The sequence below is a fragment of the Taeniopygia guttata genome, chromosome 1A (assembly GCF_048771995.1).
Source record: "Taeniopygia guttata chromosome 1A, bTaeGut7.mat, whole genome shotgun sequence".
NCBI classification, from domain to species: domain Eukaryota; kingdom Metazoa; phylum Chordata; class Aves; order Passeriformes; family Estrildidae; genus Taeniopygia; species Taeniopygia guttata.
Window position 1 is genome coordinate 41,829,711 of NC_133025.1, and position 25,550 is coordinate 41,855,260.

At 37.5% G+C, this 25,550-nt stretch overlaps 2 protein-coding genes across 5 annotated transcripts in view; both read right to left on the reverse strand.

Moving 5' to 3' along the window:
- Positions 1-24,919, reverse strand: part of POC1B (POC1 centriolar protein B) — a 41,875-nt gene extending 16,956 nt beyond the window's left edge. For 3 of the 4 annotated variants that reach the window (XR_012053468.1, XM_030261028.4, XM_030261032.4), the window contains exons 1-10: positions 24,782-24,915; positions 24,451-24,535; positions 16,529-16,700; positions 15,586-15,765; positions 14,248-14,355; positions 13,263-13,378; positions 12,762-12,895; positions 11,947-12,015; positions 8,871-9,020; positions 3,044-3,130 (exon numbers count right to left, since the gene is read on the reverse strand). Coding sequence is in view for 3 of the 4 variants with exons in the window: in XM_030261028.4 (XP_030116888.4) it covers positions 3,044-3,130; positions 8,871-9,020; positions 11,947-12,015; positions 12,762-12,895; positions 13,263-13,378; positions 14,248-14,355; positions 15,586-15,765; positions 16,529-16,700; positions 24,451-24,535; positions 24,782-24,796 (1,116 nt within the window). In the remaining variant the exon portion in view is untranslated. Of the gene's footprint in view, positions 1-3,043; positions 3,131-8,870; positions 9,021-11,946; positions 12,016-12,761; positions 12,896-13,262; positions 13,379-14,247; positions 14,356-15,585; positions 15,766-16,528; positions 16,701-24,450; positions 24,536-24,781 lie in introns of all 4 variants that reach the window. The other variant, XM_030261034.4, reaches the window with a different exon arrangement.
- Positions 19,400-24,430, reverse strand: GALNT4 (polypeptide N-acetylgalactosaminyltransferase 4). Its single transcript, XM_012569023.5, has one exon. The coding sequence runs from the start codon at positions 23,960-23,962 to the stop codon at positions 22,211-22,213; it is 1,752 nt and encodes a 583-aa protein (XP_012424477.1). The 5' UTR covers positions 23,963-24,430; the 3' UTR covers positions 19,400-22,210.
- Positions 24,920-25,550: the final 631 nt, after the last annotated feature.

Below are 25,550 nucleotides of genomic sequence, written 5' to 3' on the forward strand. Positions count from 1 at the left end.
AAAGGTGGTGGAATCTCTATCCTTACACATTATTAACAAATTAACTGGACAAGGCTTATAAGAACCTGATCTAAGCTGACCTTGCTTTAAGGGGAAAGTTAGATGAAATGACCCCAGACATCCCTCTCCACATATACTATATCACTTTTATTAACAAATCTTCACAGAAGGAAGAACAAGGAAAAACCTTTTTGCTCTGTCACAAATCATCTTAGGGACAGTAATAATATATTTCCCATAAAGGAATAGGACAACATACAATGGCAGCTGAAGAAAAAGATTCTCAGTAAGAAGAGCACTTTCTCCTATTCTCCTTTCTTCTGGACTAGACTGAAACCTACAGAAGTTTTTAACCACTTACTGTCAGGAATGCTGGTAGTTATTCAATAAAAAATTACAAGGTTTTGCATAGACTTCCAACCTTCCTGAAGGCATTTCAAGGACCTTTAAGAAACTCATCAGATATCCTAAAAAAGCTTCAATGTTGTTACCCACCCCAAAGAAAGGCTGTATTTAAAGACCTGCATTTTCGTGGATCACTGTCTCAAGTATCTCTCTCCTTAAGCAGAAAAATTAAAGTAAATATGGTTGATTAGCTACTTCCAGTGGACTAGGGACTTGCCAACGTGTTTTGTAAATAACCCTTAAGATCCTGCTGTGCTGCATGCGTGATAAACACATTAAACAAGAATGCATAAAGACATCTAAATGCAGACTGCTTTTTTTTCTCTGCACATATCAGAAGGGCAGAAGAACTCCCTAAGGCAGAGCCTTAAAAGAATAAGTAGGTATAGATAGGACACGTGTAAATTAACCAAACAATCTGATCAAAGACTTTTGTTATTTGAACAGCATTCTTTCAGTCGAAATAATGCCAAAAAGGCATAAACAGATTTAAAATGGGTCTTGAAATGTTTGCAGGAGAAAAAAATGCACAGTGATGTCTTTGACAGCCAGTAGAAAAAGAGCAACTCATTGAGACTGGAATCAGGGATACGTATGAGGTAGGATGATGAATTAGACTAGAACTAGAGGATGGCTACCTCAAGTTGAAAAAGGACTAAGGAAAAGAAAATACAAATAATGCACAAAAGCAGTATCATTCAATTGAGGACAAACTGGATTAAGAGGAAATCTGTCAGTGAAGGTGTGGTAGAAATAAAGGCAGCATCTGCCCTTTTCTCCTTGTTTCTTATGAAGAACACATCAAGCCTGTATTAGACAGAGTCTCCATACATTAGGGAAACTGAGAAAGCTTCAGATAAAAAGGTCCAAGTCACTGAGATCTAGAACCCTCTAGAAACAAAGCACAAAGAGTCTAGGTATCTGGCCTGATTAAGAAATGGGTGATAATTCCACAAATGACAGAAGCTGGTTATGTGACAGACAGACACTGGACAGGAAGATGATACAAAAGGATGAGCTGACACTAGAAAGCAGGGAGGACCAAATTGGTTTGGCAAAGTTGGAGAAAGTGTTATTTCACTACAGGAGAGGAAGGATATTACTGGCAAAGAAAACATGCAAATGATTCCTGAATTTGTGTGAACAGTGTGGCAGGGTTAGGGTTAACCTGTGTTGAACAGGACAGTTGCCCTTAATGCTACAGTCCAAATAACAAGGTTATAGAAATGTTTCTAGATGGAAAAAGACTCAGATGGGGAATGCTGAAATGCAACAGTTGCGAGAACCAATGATAACTGGTAGATTGAGATGCTGGGGGAAAAAAAATAGTGATTACTGACACAGTCAAAAAGCATAAATTCTGAGGCAACATTTTTATATTGAAGATTGTAAAGCCAGCCAGCCAGCAGTCAAAAAATGCTATACTTCTTGGATCAATGTACTCCTCTGAGTTCTGGACATAAAGTTTTATAAGCTGCATTCATAGCAGAAGAATTAATGGAGACTAAGTGATTTGTAGGTATGTAATAAAGAATTACAGTGCAACCATACATTTGAACTCTGTGATGAACAGATTAAGTAATAAACACAGAGTACTTAAAAGTGATAGGTAGTCAATAAATTATATCTACCATAATCCACTGTGAAGCCTACTAAACAGATGCATGTAAGTCTAAGAACCATATTTCCATTATGAAGACACGACACAACTGATAAATCTTTAAATACATAACATTATCACCTCTCAAATACAAGTGATTATATGATTATTGTTTTGAAGTTAAGGTTTCTCATCAACCTGTGCATCACGGGATTCAAAAATGATCTTGAAGAATTCTATATAGTAACTTCACAACATAGCTTTCACAAAGCATTCATGACAAAAACAGCAGACAACACACCTGATGCCTTTTCCTAGGTATTAACCCCCCAACCACACAAACATTTTATGGTAACTAAAATTGCTCAAGACAGTTTGTGCCTTCACGGGAACAGATTCAGAGCTAAAAGAAAAATTCTCATTTTAACCTAATTCTAGAACAGCATGTCTTTTAGATTTCCTACCAGGAAAGCATATTTCTCCTCCCACGAAACTGCCACCTAAAACATTGCCTTCCTCTCCTCCCACACGCCATACCAATGTCATATGTAAAGCCAACACTAGAAGACTCTAATCCTATCACTGTCTTAAAATGCATTACTTTCTTTTTTTCCTTCTAGGGAACTATTATATGCCTTAAAAGGAGAAATAATAAAACATCACTTTTAGAATTGCATCAGTGAGACAATGATTCTTTAAGTTTACCATTATTTGCAGATAAAGACAGTTACAAGAAGTGTTTGAGAATAAGCCATAAATTTTAACACTAATTATAAATAGAATTTGTGCTTAGTATAGTGGGAAAATTGCAGGCATAAAAGGAAAGCTTTGCTATTACACCATCTACTGGTTAGACTTGGGAACTGTGACAGAAGGTTTAAGTTGACAATTTAGGATATTGAGCTTTGAGCACTCAACAATTGCTAAGAAATCTATTTCATTCTTAGGGACAGTAAAAGCACATTTCTGGAACATGTTAGCTATACCTTACCCTTTTTCTATTTTTCTTTTTTTCTTTTTTTTTTTAAAGCAACTTACAGGAGTACTGATATATGAAGACGTTCTAATATCGATGATAACTGGGTCAGGTGTTTGTATATCAGGCACATCAGAGATAGGGCTGACCTGTTGAAAATGAATTATATCATTATTTTAGCACCAACAGAGAAAAGGAAATAAGACTGAAATAAAAAGTGAGAACACACTTAGCAGCCCAGATCAATTAGTTCCCAAACCCTATTCAAGTTCATTAAGTCATCCATTACTAACAGACTGTCAATATGCTTACTTCTTCTGTACCAACTCTGATTGCCAAAATAAATTTGAAAGCACTTCTGTGGAAAATAAGTGGTAGCTAACAGTGAAATCTGTGATATGGTAACAGATCAAAGACAAAAGATGTTGCTCCTCAAACCACAGGAAAAACTGCTTTATAATGGGACAATGTCAGAGGCTGATTGATCAGATAGAATGACAGATGACAGAAATGTCATCACAGTATCTGCAATTGTGCTCTTAATATCACAGTTACTACTTGCTTATTTTTGGCTATAGGAGTTAATCTATAACTTTAGCAATATTTTGCTAATGTCCTTTCCTGAGAAAGTGAAGCATTAAGAAAGTACCAGAGAATATGAAATTTGAGAAAGCTACTGCTTTTATCTTATGGTTTCACCTAAGGATCAGAATAACCTCCCTATAAAAATCTGTGTGCATATTATCCCTACCATTATATTATCTAGGTGTATCACAGCCTAAGATGTTTGCCTTCTCAGCGTGGAAGTACTATTCTTATTATTTTATGAACTGGCAAAATTTACAGAAAGACTAGATGACTTTCAAATCATCAAGAGTCTGATGCAGTAGCATCAGTAATCCAGAGACACTATTAATTCCAACCACCTTATTGAAAGCAGAAAAAAAATCTCAGAACGGCCAAAACTCTCACTTGCCTAGTGACAGGGTTTAGTTGCTGAAAGTTTCTTAGGTACAAGGGTCATTTTATTTTGACTTCTCAAGAGGGAGATCCTACTATTTCACCTGAAGACTGTCAAAACCCTGGCTCAGCCAGAGCTGTAACTGCTCTCAGTAACTCAGTAACTGCTTCAGTGCTATTTCCACAAGGAAAAATCCCTGATGCTAGGGTCCATACATTGGTATAAAGACCTTTAAGTCAGAGACGTGTTTGTTAAGTAGCTAGAATGCAATCTTACATCTGGAATTAATAGCCAGGGAAGGAGGGCAGCAACACCTTGTACTGCCTGAAGACTTTTCATTCAGTTTATTTAGATTTCCATAACTTACATGCAGAAATCTAGGCAAAAATTAATAGAAACAAGATCTCCCTCAGTAAATACAAGTGAAGAAGATGGATGCAGTTTACTAGCAAGCTAGAAGGTAAAGAAATATTTTAAAAAGATATTACCTGATTATTCAAAGTAAAAGTGATTCTTAGACTTTGCAGCACTTACAAATCAGAGATGACAAATCTTCCTTAAGGTGAGATCTTAAAGCTTGTTCACTTCTCTGAGTAGCAGTGCTTAGTTCTTTCTTTTATTCGGTTTCAATAAGCCGTTTCTTCTTCATCTATGATCTTTTTTTTTTCTGTCTTCCAATTACAAGTGTATCAGTCAAGAATGGGCAGGGACACAGGGACAATCAAGAAAACCCATTCAACTACATGGTCATAAAAGCTGAACACTTAAAATTCTCCCTCATTTGTAGATATTAGGATCACGTCTTGCTTTCTTCCAATTTTGTTAAATAGACTTGGAGGAAAGAAAGGGAGAGAGGAGAACCAAAGCCAGGTAACACGGTCTATGTAATACCCTTCTAGTTAGCTGAAAATTCTACCATTTTAACTGGACTCCTCCTTTAGCATTTTCTCTGCAGAAACATGATTAATGAAAACCTCCTTTGAATACAGCATTGCTTACCACTTTTTCACTGCTAAGGTGAGCAGGAGAGGAACTGCAAATTTTACTGTTTTGCCTCTACACATATTATGTCTATTGAGATTACACAGGCCACTGCCCACAGCGTTTACATTTGTTCAGTGCCCAGGATAATCAGAGTCAGTTGCTTCTGACATTGTTAGCCATACAATAAATATAATTAATGTATTATCCAAGTGCCAGTCATAATAGGGGCAGGTAAGACTGAAGTCATTTTCTGACATGCATCATTTGGGCACTGAAGAGAGGACAATGCATCTGCAGGACTGTGCAGAAGAGGGACAGTAGATGCCTGCTACCTATCAGTACTCTAATGTGGAGTATTCTACTGTATTATTATCACTAATAGCTCTTGAAACATCTTTGAGATACTATCTCTTTATTGCATACATTGGAGATATTGCAGAATAAGTTAAATTCTTGATACATGTTGGTAAATAAACACATGGTATTATTAAGTTTCAAAAAATGTTCTTTTCGTACAAGTGTCACATCCTGAAGCTAGAATGAAAGTTCCTCTGAGTATACTTCTGCTTATTGCTTTACCAGTGATAAGGGGAGGATGAGGACTACTGTAAACACTGACTGGAGGTGGAGGAACTAAAATAATTAAATATAAAATTATTAAGCAACTAGTCAGAAATAACATCTAAAAAGTGTTTAAAAACGCACAAAAATATAAAGGCTGTATCTAAGTCCTTCATAAAATATTAGTGTTTAATATTGCAATAAAAATGAATGAGGTAATGGAATTAAGCTAGGTGTAAAAGTTTCAAATTACTTGACATTTCCTGACAAGGTGATGTGGTTAGCTGTAAAATAATCTTACCAAGGGAAATCTTCAAGGTTTTCTGTCTTGGTTCTTAAACAAGACAGAAAAACCAGAGCACTAAAATGCAAGGCAGGGAGTATTGTCACATATTACAGGTTTTCAAAAACACTTTTTCAAAGCCTTGCATTCATCTCCTGGTAAACTGGTACAGAAATATTTTAAATATAATTTTCTGACATGATAATACAATTAGCACCTTTTGATCCATAAGACAATAAAATATATTTGAAGGGAAGGTTTCTACAGAATCTTCCATGAATTACAAAAATAAAGTTAATAAAATTAAAAGAGGAAGTTTTAAATTACTCATAAAGGATTTATATAGGAAAGTGATTTAGCTACTTGTGAAATAGTCTCTCCAAACACAACAAGAGAAAATTAGCTCTCAATTTGATTAAACACTGTTCTTTGTTCTAAACTGGGGCCCTCAAGCCAAGCAAGCCATATAATCTTTTTTCCTACTGCCACCTAGTGTATATTTGAATTTCCCTCATCGGAGAAAATATTTGCAACTGAAAATACACTGAAAATTTTAAGATTAAATTAAATCAGAAGAAATAAACTCTATGCACCTTAATATGTTCAAACCTCAAAGCTGTTTTGAAAGAAATTCATCTATTTTAAAGAAGTCTTTAGCACATGAAAGGTCAGTTATATACAAACATGGCAAATTCAGAAATACAATTCTCACCAAGTGGAATGCAGTTTTTAGTATATTTCACTAAAATGGCATAACTGATTAAACTACTATTTTCAAATAGCTCCACAAGGTCTTTATGTTAAAAAGAGACAACAACTGGGATTTATCTCAGCTAAATTTAGACATACTGCTAGACACCTGCATTTAAGCTGGTAATCACCTAAGATTACCTCTATGACCAACAGAAAAAAATAGGCGCCTTTAGAGAACAAATAAGTTATTTACATTTCCAAGTTGTCTGAAAAATTGAAATAATTATAAGCATTAAAACTCTACTTACTCGAATATTCAAGAATCACACTGATGAGTGCAGTTGGACAACAGTTATAAAGTTTTACAACTCAAGAATATGAAATTCAACACTGTATTAAAATTCTGGCTAATGGACTGAGGAGAAGACAAAACTAATGATTTTCTTGTAAAAGTTAATTATGCCTCAAAAATAGCTAGGAAGAATGAAAATAAAATAGGGAAGGTATCTGAAATATTCCTGGTTCAATGTATAGCTTTGAAGAGTAAATAAGAAAAAGTAATCAGAAAAGGCAAAATACAATCAAGCTTTTTCTTTCTGTCACTATCCTGAAGGCAAAACACCAGATGACACCTGCAATTCTTAACACCCTTGTGCCATCTGCTTTATTCAAAACAGTATAAATGCAGACATAAGGCTAAGTTAAATCTGTCAAAGCTAATAAATAATAATAAATAATTTCTAATAAATAATTTCTTAACAACTACTGAATTTCCTTCATGAGCCTTTTCAGTATTGATAATGAGGCTTCCTAGCCTTGGTTTAACCTTAGCCTGAACTCATTAATGCTTTTCCAGAGCTTCTCAATTACCCAGGACCAGGAACAAGAAAAAATAATTTGAGAAATTGGTTTAGAGTATATTCACATCTTTGCCAGGCATGTAAACAGCAGAGAGGTCTGGAAGTGTTGATCTGAAAAGAAGACAATAGACCCCTGCAGCTATAAGCCACTGTATTTGTTTAGTACATATTATAACTGGTGCAATTTGAATGGTCTTGAAGCAAAATGTTGCTCCAGCAAGACTGGCTTCAATCTGTTGGCAAATGCTGTGATTGAGTTTGTTCTGGCACTGACCAACTATACTAAAGGCTGGTGCCAGTAAACTCAACTTCATTCATTTACTCTACAACAAATACCCAAGTGCAGCATGGAAGTTTGTTTATGAAGCTTTTGGTCAGAACAGGATGCAGTCATCCTGTTCTGACCAAAATGCTAAGCATTAGAAAGCTTCACATCTGACAATAGAACCAGGCACAGAAGAAATCTTTGTCATTCATTTTGTCAGAGTTCTCTTCCCCCAGCAAATGTTCTCAATCTTTATACTACTCATTTGCATGTATTCATATTGAAAAAACACCCACCCACCCACAAAAAAGCTCAATATCCCCAAATGTCAATGTTTTAATACTCGGAGTATGAAATAAATGCCATGGCAGCAGTATCTACATTTTCAATGTAGGCAACGAGGCAATAGTGAACTTCTATAGTACTCTGGTAGCGTATTACAGCAATCAGAAAGTTCTAGATTTATCTCAGGTAAGTTCTTCAACACTAGAGGAACCTGGAGACTATCAAGAAAGAGAAGAAAATATAGGTAATCGCCATGCAGAAGCCGTCCAGCTCTATCAGAGACTGTCACAAATAAAGCGTAAACAATGGCCTCATTGAAGGCATAGCATTGGTTACCTATTGAGCATAATCTTCAGACTGTTTGACAAGCACAAGATTTCTTCTAATACTGACACAGAACATTTAACATTGCACTTTGATTTCCTAATTTCCAACACTTTCATTGGATGCCAGTAGATAGTTTGACAGTAAAGTAGTTCAAGAATGAAATACCAGGAAATCAGACTACATAGTACTGTAAAACACACTTGCTAGCCTAGAAAGTCTTTTAGATAAATATCAAGACCTTCCTACAATACCTAAAGGTCTTGGAAAGAGGGACAGCTTGTGACAAGAAAGTATTTGACATTCAGTAATATCAGCACTTTTTCTTCCTTATAATGATGTATTTCAATAAGTATTGTAAAGCTCATTGGAAATTCAGATACCTACTGCAACACTTGCAGAGTTATTTCAGAAACCAGATTATCACGTATGTTTTGCTTGAATGAGATGTAGAGTATAGACACAGAAGAAACATGGAAGTAATTTCAGCATAAACCTGGCAGCATCAGCCTGCCCAGTAGCCCTCATGAGAATTCATAAATTATGGTTGCTTCACTATTATACAGAACAATAAAAAGCTCCCAGGTATACACAAAACATATTTAACTATAAATGTCAGACAGTGTTCACAGGAGCTTCTTGTTTCTTATATTAGACAATTTACTGCACTCACCTCAACTGACTTACATTTTTCATCATGGAAATGATATGACCTTGGGCAAACATCAAGAAAGTGAGGAGGATCATCAATACATGTTCTTCTAAAATTGTGTTTGAGAACTTCATAATCCAAAGTATCAAAGTTGGTTTTCCATAGTAATACCTATAAGAAATCTTCATATCAGTAATTACTTGAAGGCTATTCAGTGCTCAAAACCTAACTATTCAGTAAATTCTGCTATTACTAGTAGATAACTGCATCGTAACTGCAATGGTGTCTTAGTCCAATCTCTACTGCAAAACAGGCACTTCCCCGGAGTATTTTTACTTCAAATCTAAAAGATGTGGTTCAATCTATTTAAAAAGTAACCTCTAAACACGTCTATAATCACTAAACAAAGCAAACTCCTGTCCCACTGAACTGTCCCAAGTTATTTGTCTGCCAGATTAATTGATCATATACTGCTACATTTCTGCCCCCATAAAGGTTTGCAGGTCTAACAAGAATGTTTGAAGGAATAAGAGAAATAAGACAGCTCCACAGAACTCTAGAACACCTGGTTCCAATGTTTTAGCAACAGGAATCTCTTTTCTGAACTTTGTCTAGTTATGTTCTAGGTAGAAACCATATATTAAGTCACACAATGACCAAATGCAGAAGGCCATGAGATACAGAGGTAGTCCAGAGGTATTCTATCCAGTCTTATGAATATTCCACATAGGCTACTACTTTCCAAATAAATAGGTATAACTTTGCTCTTTCACATAAAAGGTCTTATGTTTTCCATTACAACAGGTTAATGAAATAAATGGCAATATGCACATACAGCCAGAAATGTGAGGAACGTGACAGACAACACTACACTTTGAGATCTTTTTTTGTTTGAGGAAAGAAGCAAAAAGAAATAAATAAATGTATCCGGTGTTTGTTTCAAATATTTAACCTGCTTCTAAACAATGCTGTCAGCTGGTTCTGCACCAACCAGAAACTTGATACAAAAAGTAGAGATACTGGTTTTCCTTCTTTGATGGAAAGGTATGGAACGGTCTGTTGATTGAAAACTTCTTGAAATAATACATGTATGAAGGAAGCAGTCTTCCATAAACTTAATAGTCAGCTGCCTCCAGCCCATACTGTGAACAGACAATATATTTTGCATACTGCATGAGGGATAGAAAATGATACTTTTATGGCCAGCCTCTGCTCATAAGCATGACATTGCCAGCAGAACTTTTCCAACAAATACATCCTACAATTACAGTAAACCAAAAATCACAGTGAGTTGAGAAGAAGTCCCACAACCATCCTCCTGGCACACCTGGAAGAACACTGTGCATGGGTCAGCAAAACAGGATATTTGTAAAGTATGAGTGTATACACCAAAAGAAAAAGGACACTAAAGTTCTTATGTTTACTATAGATAAAGATATACACCTTGGTAGTTACCCAACAATGGTTAGCACATTTTAAAACTTAGAAAAGTGAAAGTTGCAGCAAAGTAAGTACTCCTCTGCCACCAAAACTTTCACAAAATAAAGTGAAAATCTTTAACAAACACAGGAAGGCCCATTTTTAAAGTAGTTTAAACAGTTATTAGATCTTCTATGACTACTTTTTAAATTTAGCATTTAACTAAGGAAGTGTTTCCTGATGAAACTTGATCTTCCCTCTCATATATATTCAGTATGAACCCGCTATATCGAACTGCTGAGGAACATGAGACAGATTTTTACCTACTTTCTCCATGCTCTCATGCCCCAGAAGCTTTACAACAGAAAATCAAGGCAGGAAAAAGGCAATGACATGACTGCACTGAACACACATGTCATTCAGGGGACCCCAAATTCAAAGGACTTTGAAGTAAGACAGGCATTCCCAGGGTGTGTTGGCATTCAATATGTAGGCTGTGTTAGCCTTAATATTGTAAGTCCTTGCCTTCATCAGAGCTTCTCAGATTAATCTTCTGTCATGGGAAGACATGCACTTTTGTTCCTCTCAAGTTAAGTATAATGCACCAACAGTCATAAAACCCAAAATAAAATACTCCTAGAAGGTAAGGTCAACAATTCAGAATCACGTAGGACTAAGTTGCATTTTGGGACTTAAAATCTTATTTCAGTAAGGAAAATCAAAGTTCATACTAGTAGGTCAAGAAATAAATATCTTTCCCCCATTCTTGGTTGGTTTTTGTGGTTTTTTGGGGTTTTTTTCCCTGCTTGTAAAATTAATATTGGATGTTTGATAACATTTTCACTTTTCCAATAACTTTAAGTCTTGGCAGTATTTCTTACTTAACACTTTGTGATAGAAAGCAATTTTTTTTTATTTCCCAAGACCATCCCTGCCCACAAATATGAAATATGGTAAACTCAAAAGATCTTAATTTCAATAGCATAGCTTTTTATATCTACATCGAGCTTTTAGCTTTTTGTAACTGGAAAAAATAAAAGACAACTAAGGAACATTTCAGACTGAAAATTTAAATCTTGTGCTACAAAGTTTCTTTCTTTTTGGAAACTTTATAGACCTGATAGAGATGATTCCAAGCTTGATAGTATTTGTTCTTAATTATGAAATTTATTACAGCAGATAGAGATGAATCATAAGATTTACTGTTTAACTTTTTTTAAAATGCTCAAATTACTCCACTTCCCTTTATAAAATCCAGTACTTTACTGTTTCACCTAAGTAAATTAGTAAAGGTAACACAAGAGGTTTTTTTACCAATTCTAGACAAAGTTTTCCCAGTAATACAACTTAATATCTACAATTACAGAGTAAGGACTTTAAAAGAAGTGGAAACTTAACGAAGCAAGTAGAACTTAATATTAATTGCAACACAACTACTTCATTGACACTGAATTGCAACACTTTAAATATTCCTAATTAAAAATCATTCCTTTATTTTAATATGTAAAATAGAAGTGGCTAGTCTTCTCATCATAACATCCAATGGAAAGTCTATAGAACACGGAAGTAGACAGAATGCATGTGAGTAATTAGCAAGTTATTGTGACATACTATATTTAACTCCCATCCACTATAACAAACATTAAGACATTTCATTTAAGGAGACAATACCACAAACCTGAGCATCTACTCCACCTGAGGCAAAATTTTCACCGCCTTTTGAAAAAGCCACACAAAGTACAGGTCCCTGGAAAAAAAATAACATACAGTAAAATTAGATTATTACTGTAATCATTACATTTTAGTGCAGAGAAAAACACCAATGCCATTACCTAATGTAATAAATTTTTCAATTTTAATGCAATAAGGAACAATTTTACTGTAGTGAAATTTCTGCAAAACTTGATTGAAAAGTTAATATTGCACATTTTAGTAAGAGGCTACAATACAACTACAACAATCTAGACTAGGAAAATAGTGGCATTATCCTTAGATTTTACATTTCAGCTTTGCAATGAAAAATTACAAAATATATATTACATTCCTCAAGGCAATATGTTTGAATGATTTATTATCAAAAATAGGATTTGTTTGGCATTAACAGGAAAAGGAGGAAATGCCTGCCATTCCTCACAAAAGTAATCTTATGTAAGCTCCCCCCACCTTAGAAAACATTGGTTTTCAATAGACAATAGGACTGAAGTACCAAATAACATTATTTTGAAAATCAAGTGAATTATTAATGAATTTAGAACATGAGCTTTTACTTAACAAGTGTGTAATATTGCCAGGTAAAAAGCACGGTTACAGGTAAAAACATGCATTTCCTTAACCACTTGTGACAAAGTGCATTAACACAACACCTTGCTGTCCACTAAATATCATCTGCAAGTTGCAAGATAAAAAACGCAATGGCATAAATGTTACTTTCCCTTTGTAAAGATATTGAACAACCTATTAAGATCTCCATTTAAAGAGGATTATTGTGTATACCTTGTGTCCATGAAGAGTATAAATAAGTCTTTCTCCTAAGAGGTCCAGAATCTTAAGAGTACCATCAGAAGAAGCAGTGATGAGGTAGTTACCAGAAGGATGGAATGATACACAATTAACCTCTGCTCTGTGAACTGATTTACAGAAGACAATATTCAAAAGCTGTAGATATCTACTAAGAGGATATGTACACTTTATTTTTTTGCTCTTTTCTACTTCCCAAAGAACTACTTCATTTAAGGGAAAAAACAACAAAAGTGCTGGGGCATAGAAGACTCAGAGTATTTGCTTAGTTCAGTTCTAAAAAATTAAGAGAATCAAAGATATAAAACGGATTCAGACTGGATTCTTGGGGTTGCTACACTATAAAAATATACTTAAAACATATCAATATGACTTGTTTGTCAACTTTTCCCAGTTGAGTTGTGTGTGACTCTTCACCACATTGAATTGCAAAGAGTCCTATTGTAAAGAAAATAAAACAAACTATGTTGTTTTTACCTTTGAAATGCTGCAGTAGCTTGTTCGTTCGAACATCCCAGAGTTTCACTGTGCTATTGGAACCTGCAGAAGCTATACATGTTCCACTTGGGTTGAAATCCACAAAAGTTGGAAATCTAAACATAATTAATGAAAACAGATTTATAATGTGTTTCCACAGAAATATTTAGGTGTGCATATATATATATAAAGCCCACAATATTAACACTGAGATGCCACAAACTTGTGATGTATCTATAAGTATGGAAACTCAAATAAGGCATTTCAAGTAACTGAAATAAGCATAAGAAAACAAGATGTACATGATAAATCATAATCTCACTCTGGCTGAAAATAGGGTAAAATTGATCCAAGTCAAACCTTCAGAGTTTGTGCTAGAGTACAAAGTTCCTGGAAGATAGTGTTGCAAAGAGTTTATAAGCAACAAATAAAATAATTTTGTCTAACAACTGAGTATCTAGCTGTAACAACATTTTGGATTTGAAAAAGGATGAAGGCAGCCATGAAATCAGCAGAGTACATATACAAATATTCCACTGACTTGTTAACTAAAACTCTAGATCCAAGATGTTTAAGAAAATTGCATGTAAGTAAAAGCAAGTATTTTTTAAACTTAAATAATGCAGGTCACTGAAGGTAACAAAATACTATTTTCATCCACATGTAGAAAAGTCTTAAAGCTTTCTTGTTGAAGCATCCAATATCAAACAGCATTATCAAAATTGAGGGAAAATGTGGAAACATTCCAAAATCTAAGAATAATCTCACTTCTGTTTGGATTATCTCTTGATTGCTGAAAAACAGTTGTATAAGTGCAGCCAGTTAACCTCTTTGGAAAAACATTATATGAATTATTTTACTTGATATGGGTTGTAGAATTCTGTTTTCAGATTTAACATATATAGATATTAATACCACAGAACATTAAACTAATGCCACTAAAATTACATTATTACATTTCTCCTTTTTTTCTAGTAAAACTTACTCTTCATAATCTGAGAATCTATTAACACAAATTTTATTTCTTGTATCCCAGATGTTAATAGATTTGTCCTCACCACAAGATGCTATTATTCTTCCATCAGGTGAAAATCTGGAACACATAAGTGTATACATTACTTAAGAACTGATTCTGCCTATATTAGCATTAGAGACATAAGCAGCAAAACACCAGAACCAAGGAAGCCTGTTTGAAATAAGGATACTTCTAGTATTTCTCATGGACTAATAAAACTGAAAAGAAAAGCTTCTCCCCATATTCCACTCTGGCCCATTTCACAATCACCTACAATTAAAAACAGAGCCATAAGCAAGAGGAAGAGAGGGGGTTGGGGAAAGCTATCAGCAACCTAAGGATGTCACTTCAGATGACAAGGAGATTATTATAGAAAACTATAAGTAATAAGACAAAGACAACACAGTAGAATCTTGCGTTCAATGTTAACTTATATTTATGTTGTCCAAGTTATTTCTACACTTACAAATAGTGGGAAAGCATTCACAATTATTCCTAGACTAGCAGACCAGGTTTTTAAAGAGAAAAATTGACTTAACTTCCTCAATCATTATTATTTCACTTATTGAGCAACTGCACAACGACATTGAAAAACTGTTCAAGAACAGTGAAGAAGAACATGTGATTTCCTAGATCTTTCCTTTTTCTTTTCAAAAATCAGACACTGAAACTTCGTAGGGGCCTGCACTTCACCAGTGTTAAACTCCTTTCTCAAGAGGCTTACATCAGGCCTCTCTTAGCCGCAGATTTTCCACTAATATGAAGGAAATTTTTTTTTAAAAATCAGCAAACAATCTCTTCTTGTCTTTGAAGAGCTGTCCTGTCTTAATAGAGTATGAATCCCAACTTGCAGTCCAAAGGCCATTTCCTTTATCTTTTCCAATTATGTAATTAATCTGGATTCATGACCATTCATTAATGCCTCTACTATTCCAAGAATAGTTGAGAAAAATGCCTACAATGCATGCTAAATCTAGACATAAGTGGTGGGAAATAAGTTAACACAACAAAAAAACCAAACAAAACTGGGGAAAGACAGGATGCTGACTGACATTTGTCCTTTAATGTAGTAGAACGAAGACAGCAACTGATTTAGTATGTACATATATTAACATAAAGCAAGCTTTCATACTTCAGCTAGGTCTACGCAAAACATGTGTGCACAAGATTCATTTATTAAAATTTAATTATTGGTGAAAGATCATTACTTGTCATTCACAGACATTCCTTCTCTTATTTATACTCTGGGATATAAAATTCCCTTTGTCAGGAATTCTACTTTACCAAGAGAATAAAAACAACACTTACTTGGCACAGCGAACCCAACCAGTGTGTTGGAACAGGGTAAACAAAAGGCGCTGATAGCAAACACTCCATACTTTTACTAATTTATCATTGGATGCTGAAACGACATAGCAGCCATCATGGGAGAAGCTCACACTCCGAACAGATGCTGTATGACCTTTCAATACTGATGATTCTCCGTGACTAGGGGGGGGAGAAAATGAAACAAAACCCTGAATACCAAGTCACAAATCACAATTATATTAAAGAGCTTAAATCCCCATAAAACTCAATTTTGGCATATTTAGAATCTTACCCAAATGAAAAACCAGTATACAGAGGCCAAATCTTAATGTCACCATTATTTTTTACTTATTTAAATATTATTAGAATAACATTCCTTAAGTTGCGTTTAGCGTGACCAGTTTTACAGAACAGTGCAATTAAGCAGTAGCATTGGCCTTTAGTCTCATTAGCATTAGTATTTGAAAGAGATTTTGTTTAATATAGTAATCTAGAAAACACTTGGAAGTTCAAGTAACATCAGTCTAAGATCATACTGAATAATTCATAATTACTACTACTCAAGAACAGTCTGATAAACCAAGTCAATTAAAATATTTTTTCTCCCAAAAAACCATTGTTTTCATCATTTGTCTCCCCAAAATGAAGCACAGCCTTATTAAAAATACAAATTCTTATTAAAATACAATCTTTAAATCAGAGAAATATTACAAAGAACAGTTCTACACACATGAAATTGTGACCTCCGAGTTGTTATATTTTTCTTTTGAATATTTAGAAAAGAATAAGGTAATACAGTAAAGAACCGTGTTGCTTGTGGTCCCCAATATCCGTTTCTGTAAAAGTCCAGGCATGTGGAAAGGAAAAAGAAACTTGAGTAAAGCCTCCAACATTCACATTGTACAATAATGAAACATATCCAACATTGCTCAGTTATACTCACATGCAAGGAATCCATAGCCTGACAGTGTGATCATGAGAAGCTGAAGCCAGCACCTGCCCATCTGGTGAGAAATCTACACTTGTCACCGCTTCCGCATGGCCTGAAAATCTGTAGGCTCTGCACTGCGTATTCAGCTTCCACAATATAAGAAGAGTATCCACAGAGCAGGTAACTGCAAGTAAAAGACATCAGGAGTCTCCTCACTGCTCTTATGAAAGTCAAAGTAAACGACTATGGATTTGGATTCACCAGAGGACTTAACGGGTATTACAAGGAGGGAGGAGTAATTAGGTTTTAATGGATTCTTCGCCTAACCAGAAGCCTGGTAGCAAGCTATGCTAAGATCAGGCTTTCAGAAGGATGTCACAAGACTGGGAGAAGTGCAATTCTTAGCAGGCAGCTCTCTGACTTGTAAGCCAACTGGCTTACAAGTACTTTGACGATGGAGAGCAAAACATTCAAGCTGAACATCATGCACATCAGTAACTATGAATCCAGATTTGGTTTTACCAAATCCTAAGAACAATAGGCAAATTCTTTAGTAATCTCATTTTGATCTCCGAGATGGAACTTGTTTCAAGTATCCAGTGTTTAACTCCAAAAAAACATGCCAACTTAAACTGAAGACATGACTTCTAACACTTCAGATATCTACACTTGAGTGACAATATTGATATATAATTCCAAATTCCTATTTAAGTACCAATTTTATAACATTTATATTTGTCTAGTTCAAAAGAAAACACAAAGTTGTCATTCTGAAAACACAGTATGTTTGAGGGTGGGTTTTTTGCAGTCACTTTACAGGTGAACAATACTATCTACAGTCAAAAAGGCAAACGGAACTTTCACCAGAGCTTGATCATTTTCAGGAAACTGTAAGAAGCAAAGACAATAAGCAGCTGAATTAAACTGGTACATGTGATTCCTATATCCCTATCATCTTCATCTCTGCTAAATGCTAATATATATTCATAAATCAAAACAAGGTATTCACACTCCCATCCCTCAGTTGTCAAATTCCTAACCCTAGTAGAGAAAAGATGGGAAAAGAACAGGGGCCTCCTGGAAGTTGGAAGTGTACACAAAGATGGCTTTTCTCTTCCCAGTTTCTTTCAAGCACCAACATAGCACAAAGAAATTGAGTTTCCTTATTATCACATGTCCAGGCAAGCATAAAACAAAATATTAGCATATTAGAATATTAAATATTACCTATTAAATTCCCTTTATGAATTTTCTACAAAGATACTGTTTTTATTCCTAAAACACTAGCTTCTGCTAAAAGATGTGAGACCAGACTATCCCTATGCCCATATCAACAGGCTTATATTTGATAAAGAAATACAGTATATTTTCCCCCCACTTCAACTATTCAAAACCCTGTTTTACAGCAGGGTCTTTCTAATTGTACTTGAAAACATTCCTTTTCCCCTTTGATTCTGAAAAGTGATCTACAGTGGAGTAAAACTGAATGGAAAAAGCGAAATATAAGCTAAAATAGAATTTGAAGGCACAGGGTTGGAAATGTGAAACAGACAAGACTGACTGGCTTCTAAAACAAATCACTGATGAACTACAAAATACCTGTGGTATCTTATGAATAAGGGAAATATTCTTAGAAAGATGACAGCACCATTGATGTCAGCCTGGTTTCTTATAGCTTTCTGTCTCATAGATGGACAGTCCGAAGGTAAATGAGACACAAGCAGTGACCTGAGGTTCTCCTTCCTGTGGGACATCTGTGACCATCTTCCTTATTTTCCGTCTGGACTCCCTTCTGCCTATGCAATACTTAAATATTGGATCAGAAACAAAAAAAAAAGCACAGAAGGTCCAGAAGAAATTTTAGGATGTACCATAACACAAATAGGCCTGTTGCTCCTCAGAGAATACATGACATAACCAGAACCATGTTTGGAGGTGAAAGACAATTTGCCTTTGCTATGATCAACTGAAAAGTATAACTAAAATGTAGAAAGCTGAAAAGTCACACTGAGCTGACTCCAATATACAACTTACTCCAGTTTATAACTTGAGTGCTTTTCTTTTTTAAACATCAACACTTCTGTACACACCCACGTATAGCAGACACATCACTGGACAATTTGCTTTTCTGCTGATGAGTCATTACAGAACTGAACACCAAAAAAAATAAAGACTTGGCCTTATGCAAAGGCCAAGTTGAGAGATCTACAGCAAAGTGGTGTGTAAGCAGATACCTAAGCTTCACATTTGCCATTAAAAAGATTTTACGGTATTTGCAGTGAAACAAAGTTCAATTTATGAATTGTGACTATGGATGGTATACATTTTTATATATACACACGCAAATATATGAACACAAGTTGCTATAATACAGAATTACCATTTCACTCTAATTTCCCACAATAACAAAGTGGTGACTAAGAAAGTTGTGCAAAGATCAAAAGAAACAAACTCAGACAAGCTCTAACAGCTCAATGTACATCTCTCAAAATACTGAAGCACCTCCAATATAATTAATCACTCAGTGCAAGAATTATAGGGCAGATGGAATAGAGTGCACATGATGAGTGTGTGAATATTCAAACCCTACCACTGCCAACAAAGCCCCACACTTTACAGGAACCCTGAAGCTCTCAATTATACAGTACAACACCACAATGTAAACACATTTTGCAATGAATTGCAAGATTTCCTATTGGAGAAAAATGATTATTAATTGAACCTCTGTCAAAAAAGCCAATCTGGAATTCTAAGCACAGTGGATAAAATACTAAGAACTTTTAATAACTCCCATAAATTCAAGTTATTGGCAGTTTTTGTTGCATTCTGTATGCATGAACACAAGAGGAAAAGAACTGAGAAGAGTCAGCACACTAGCCAACATTTTATTTTCTGGATTTTATTTTTTCAAAAGAAATCCCAAAGCCCTCAACATTTATTCAGTGTTAAGTTTACATTCAATTTCTTTTAAGTCACTTAGAATCAGTAGTTTAAAATATATACAAGCATTCACCAAATCTTCAAAGTCTAACAGAACAGGAAACTATTCAGATTTTCCAGAAATCTGTACCTACTGAAAAATAATTGGATAGGAGTATTGAAATGGTAAGGTATTGTTTGTTTTTTCTTTCTCTAGTCCCTCCTCCTTTTAGTCACATGTATTTTATTCCCATTGGGAAGGTTTTAAAATTTTTTTTCTTTTTTTTTTTTTAAGGCCAGGTCATTTAATTTTTTTTTTTTTTTTTTTTTTTTTTTTGTTCTCCCAAGTTTGTTTCTAAATAACTCCAAAAATAGAAAGGGAAGTCATGGGGAGAAGGAAGAGTTCAGATACATAGAATAACTTTTCAAACTCAGAGGCAGATTAACTTATTGCTTAAATAGATAAGGAACACTTTGAATGTCAGGTTTAACTGGAAGGTATTTCTTTATACAAAAAGCAGTTTTTGCCGAGTGCTAAAAAAGTAACTGTATAAAATTTGCATAGTATTCACATCATTTAATTACTTTCATCTGAAAAAACATGCATTGCACATACTATTTATGATCTGCACTTAAGAGAACCTAGGCCTTTTTCCTGTCATTTCTACTGAACAGCCAACAGAAAGCTTTTCACGAAAGCACATACTTTATATAATTTATTTCCCCAGTACATAACGACTGGCTGCCTTTTAAAATTTGATAAATGGTTCATAACTTGCAGGTATATAAAAGAATTCCTGCTGCGAAGTGGAATGCAATTTTTCAGGAATGCTTCCCTTGTGTAGTAAAAAGTTCCCTTTCTTTTTTTTTTTTTAACAAACAAACGAAAAAAAACGACAACAAAAAACCAACTTAGGGGAAAAAGGGAGATAGAAAAGAAAAAAATAAAATTGCAAGTAACTGCCTAAAAATAAATTAAAGTCTGAAAATAATCCAGGCCACACAGTGGCAAGCATTTTTAGCATGATTCAATCCTGCATCCCAAGCTCCAAATTTTCGTCTGTTCATCTTCTATGTTAACCTGCTTCCACCCAAACCTCTCAAAGCTTTCAGATTTAAGAATATGTTATAATTTATTCTTAACTTTATTTTTTGGCAAAACTTCAGCTACATCAGGTCTCACTTGTCTCTTTTCAACCCTTCTACCTACTAACACCTGTAGCAAGTGTACATCCACTACATTCCTCAAGTATCCAGATAACTAATGCTCACTAGCTTAAATTTCTACCTACCAGCCCCATGCAAAGACTTACTACACTATGGATACTGAAGAACATTTATCACTTCAGTGAGAGTAATCAAAACAGCTGGAATGCCCAACACATTAAGAAAAGTGTTCAACTTAAATCTTATGGAAGTAAGATAGAGATACTAATGCAATTTTTTTTTACAATATATCTAGCACATCTACCATCTATAATCACAATTAAAACAGATTAGTGACATGATTTGAGGATCCACACTCTTCAAAAGCATAACAGATAAAGAGAACATTCTAAATAAGTAATTCTTTGAACCAGCAACAAATCTTAGCTTCCTCCAAGCTCTCCTTTGTTTTTTCAACTCCCCTTATGTCAGAAGCTGCAGCTTCCCAGCCTTATCCAAGGTCTCCAGTGGTATTGTTTTGACCAGAAACAGGCAGCTTATGCTGTATTATTCCAAAACTCTTCTTAGGGTTGACCCATGCCAGCTGTTGTCAAAACACAAAAAGCAAAAAAAACGAGCCCAAATGTTGCTCTATGTTACCTTTCTCTACCCTGCTGACAGACCAAATGGAAAAAAAAATCCCAAACAACAAAAAACCCAACATGGTCTACATCACATAACTTTTGTGTCTCTAAGATGTGGAGCTGAACATGGAAAAGCTTACACAGAGGAAATGTATACATTAAATATATAGCTATGATATAGCAGTAGCTAAGGCAGTTTTGTGGTTCCTTTCCTTCTCCATTGCCTTTAAACAAAATTATTACTTGTAGCCATCCCTATTTCTTCTATTTGTGATATCACCAGCATGTCCTTGGTTCCACTGCTACCGCACTCTCCTCTAAATGCATGAGAGCTCCTGACTAAGCGCCATGGGGTAAGATTTTTACAATAGGTACAAGACTGCAAAGCAGTACCAAAGCCCTTCTAGTAAATAAACTTCCTATTTTTCTGTATAATATAGTACCCTTGACACCCTGTACATTCCCAGAAAAATGCAGACCATTACAAGGCTTAGATTCAACTTTCCACATCAATGTCCATTCAATTACATGCTACTGTAGCATTACTTAGGGCATTAGATACATGTTTTATAATGTATCTGCAACATAGTCAGCTAATACCACTGCAAGAACCTTAACTTTTACTTCTGTAAGTAAAAATTTTTTGTTTACATGGAACATTATCTCACAGGATTATTGCATAATTTTAAGATGAAAAAAAAATCCCTCTTCACTCCACTCAGAAGCCTTTGTTTTATAATCAAGACTGAGGAAAGTAATAATGGATCAAAATTTTACAAAAATAAAAGGCATTAGATGTTCTAAACCATGTTTTACAAACTGAACCCCACTATTTACTTTTGCTTTCCATCATAGTAGACAGCTTCTACATCACTACAGACAGACGTGAAAACATTTCAAGGTATTCAATCAAGTGTTGCTATCTGCTCACATGTGTAAAAAGCTTAGAGATCACAGTCCATCCAATTCAAACTACCACCAGTGATTATTTCTCAAATTTCCAAATCTGATTTTTATCTCCAGCATTACAAGTTCTCATTTGCACATCAGCGTGCCCCTCAGTTGTACGATAAGCAGTAAGGCACTTCCCCGAATGAGGATGATAAATAGTCCCGTCTTCTTTGAAGTGCCAGATAATAATTTCTGGGACAGGAGATCCATCTTTTGGACAGCTCCTCATACCTATGAAGTCTTCACGCTCAGGGACTTCAGCACATAGCTCAGTTACAGAGTTAAATCTAATCTCCTGATTTGATGTATATTCAAAAAATTGGTTGCCTCCCTGACCATGACAGCCAAAGAGAGAAAGGTGAGACCCGGTAGGATTATGTTCCTGTAAGACATAGTCAAGGCACTCTGAAGGTATTCCTGTGCTGCGGATAGCACCATGCCAGCCAGGACGATCTTCTGGTACATGCAACTCAGCAAATACATTTTTTAAATACCACTGAAAACTCTTGCATTTCAAACGCTCCCTAAGAATCTTTCTTTCAGAAATGTCTCCATAGTTTTCTTTCCTTGCTGAAGGATTTCTGTTGTAAAAGTGATCTTTGAACTCATCCATCCACACCTCAGCAGCACGTGCCGTGTTCTGAAGGAAATTTGGTCTAGCATAGGGTGCACGCTTTGGAAACACATGGCCCACGTGGGAGCATGGATGAATTTCCAACATGCCTCCACACTGCCAAACCCTAAAGGATAATTCTAAGTTCTCCCCTCCCCAAACATCCATTCCTGTATCATAGGTTCCCAGGTACTCAAAATACTTCTTGCTGACAGCAAACAAGCCACCAGCCATAGTTGGGGATCTGATTGGGTCAGTTTCTGACTTGCGCCTGAGACGTTCATGTTTAGGCACTGAGTGCCACTGGAACGTCAGCCGCCAGTCAAACCCCCCAATCATGGGCTCTGCTGTTTGCATGTAGTATTCAAATGTTTTCCAGTCAATGGTGTCAATGACAGGACAAACAATAACAGTCTCATTCTCAGCAATCCTCTCAAGCAGTGGTTCCAGCCAGCCAGAAACACATTCACAGTGACAATCTAGGAATGTGAGAACATCACCGGTAGCAAAGGTAGCGCCAATCAAGCGTGCACGAACCAAACCTTCTCGTTTGTTGGTTCTTATCAAGCGAACTCTTTTCAGACTGCTTATATATTTTTCAAGTTCAGCCTTCAAATACACTTTATCGCTCAGGTCATCCACCAGTATAATTTCTTTCAGAAGCACCGAAGATGATGTTTCAAGAACACTATGTATCGTCCGCAGCAGTGTTGACCAGGCTTCATTGTAGAAAGCAATTATAACAGATGTTGTGGGCAGTCTTCTATAGTTGTAAGATTTAGCTTTACAACCACTCAGTCTATTATCTTCAATGTGCCGGTGGAGGGAAATTTTATCACTTAAATAAATATTTATTGCATACTTCTCAATCAGCTCTTCTTCCTGTTTCTGTTCCTCAGGACTCAGCTGGGGGCGAGAGGGTTTACCCCATTCTCCTGGAGCATAAGGATCAGGTGGGGGTTTGTCATAAACTGGACGAGCCAAATCGACACCTTTTTCTGCTCCATCAGAAAAGCGCCTCTCCCATTTCCCTTTAGTGATGCTCTTGCCGGTGAGGGAGGTACCGAAGGAAGAGACCGACAGCTCGACCACAAAGTAAGCGATCATTAAGAAGCCGAGGAACACGCAGCTTTTGCGGATCCACGTCCATCTTCTCGCCAGACGAATCCTCATCTTAGATAGTTAAAAGTAGCTCCTCAGCAGAGAGGGGTCCGCGAACTCCTGCCGGCTCTCCCCGCGCCCCCGGGAAGGATGGGGCTGCAGGCACTCCCAGCCTCGGGATCGGGACGCCGGCAGAGTTTGCAGCCAGCCCTCCGTGGTGGGCCCGGTAGATTCCAGGGGGACCGCGGGGGAGAGGGGCAGCAGCGGAGGCACGGAGCACCCCTGCCCCTCCGGCCTCGGCGCTCCCCTCACTTACTTCCTCCTCCTCCTCCTCTCTCTCCGCGGGACAAACCCCTCCTCCAGCCTTGTGGTTTGCTCAAAAAGTTGTCGCTTAAGGAAGGGGAAGAGTCTCCTTAGCCCGCCCGAAGGCGCGGGAGCCTGCCCCGCCTCCGCGCCCGGACCTGTGCCCGGAACCGCCCGGCGGCTCCGGGGAGGGAAAGTGGGAGGAGGGAGCGGACTGCCCCGCCCGGAAAGCAAACGGCGCCCGGCCCCGCACTCACCCATCCCTGCCGCGCTCGCGTTGAAGGCGACGCCCGTCACCGCCGCCGTGTGGCCGCGGAAAGGCCGGATCAGGACGGGGTCCTCCTGGGGAGAGGGTGCGCACCGTCAGGCTGCGGGCGGGGGCGGCCGCGCTGGCCCTCCCCCGCCCCTGGCGGCTGCTAACGCCCCGCGCGCGGCGGGAGCCGCCGCTGCCGGCGTCCGGAGCGTTCCCACAGGCGGCGGCCGCGGCCGGGCAGCCCCCGGCACCAGGAGATGCCCGCCGGCCGCGGCTCGCCTGCCCGCCGTCCTGGCTGCCGCAGCCGTCGCCGGGGGCCGGGGCCGAGCCCTTACCAGCGGGGAGGCCATGGGCGGAGCGGGGGGGAGCGGCCCGTGAGAGCCCCGCGCTCCGGGCGCGGCCTGCCGAGCACCGGATTCATCCGCCGCGCCAAGAGCGCGGAGCCCCGTCCGCCCATGCGCGGCCGCGCTGCGCGGGGCGGGGCCGCACCGCGGGCCGGTGCGCGGGGCGCCCTTAAAGCCGCAGCGCCCCGCCTGCCCCGCTCCGGAGGCTGTAGCGGGGCGGCTCCCGCGGCCGGGACGCGAAAGTTAAACCCTCCGAGTCTGCCTGGTGGTCGGGACACGGTGCCCTAGGGGTTGCGGGGGGCTGAGCTCTCAGTGTGGGGCACGGTTCGGCGGAGCCGCAGACATTGGTAGAATGCTCGGCTAGCGGAAAGTCTGGCCCATGTTACCTCGATTTTATGACTTACAAATTCATGCAGGGCAGCTGTGATTAAAACCTCAGACTGTTTTTATATTAAACTAACTTAGGTAGTTTGGCCTCTTGTGTTCTTTTTCTTCAGTTGTTTCCTATTTTGGTCGGACTCTCTAGGTTTCTAAATTGACACTCACATCTGTATCATACAGAGTGCTCTTTTAACAGACCTTTAATGCTCTAACAAACTGCACCTACCTTAAACAAAAATTAAGAAAGCCTATTGCTGCAATAACACCAAACTGTTGGTGTTAGTAGTGCTGTGAATGTTTATGCAGCTTCATGGAAAGCTAGACGAGGGAACCAACCTGGCCGGAAAAGTACCGCTCCCACAGCTTCGCCAGTAAAAAG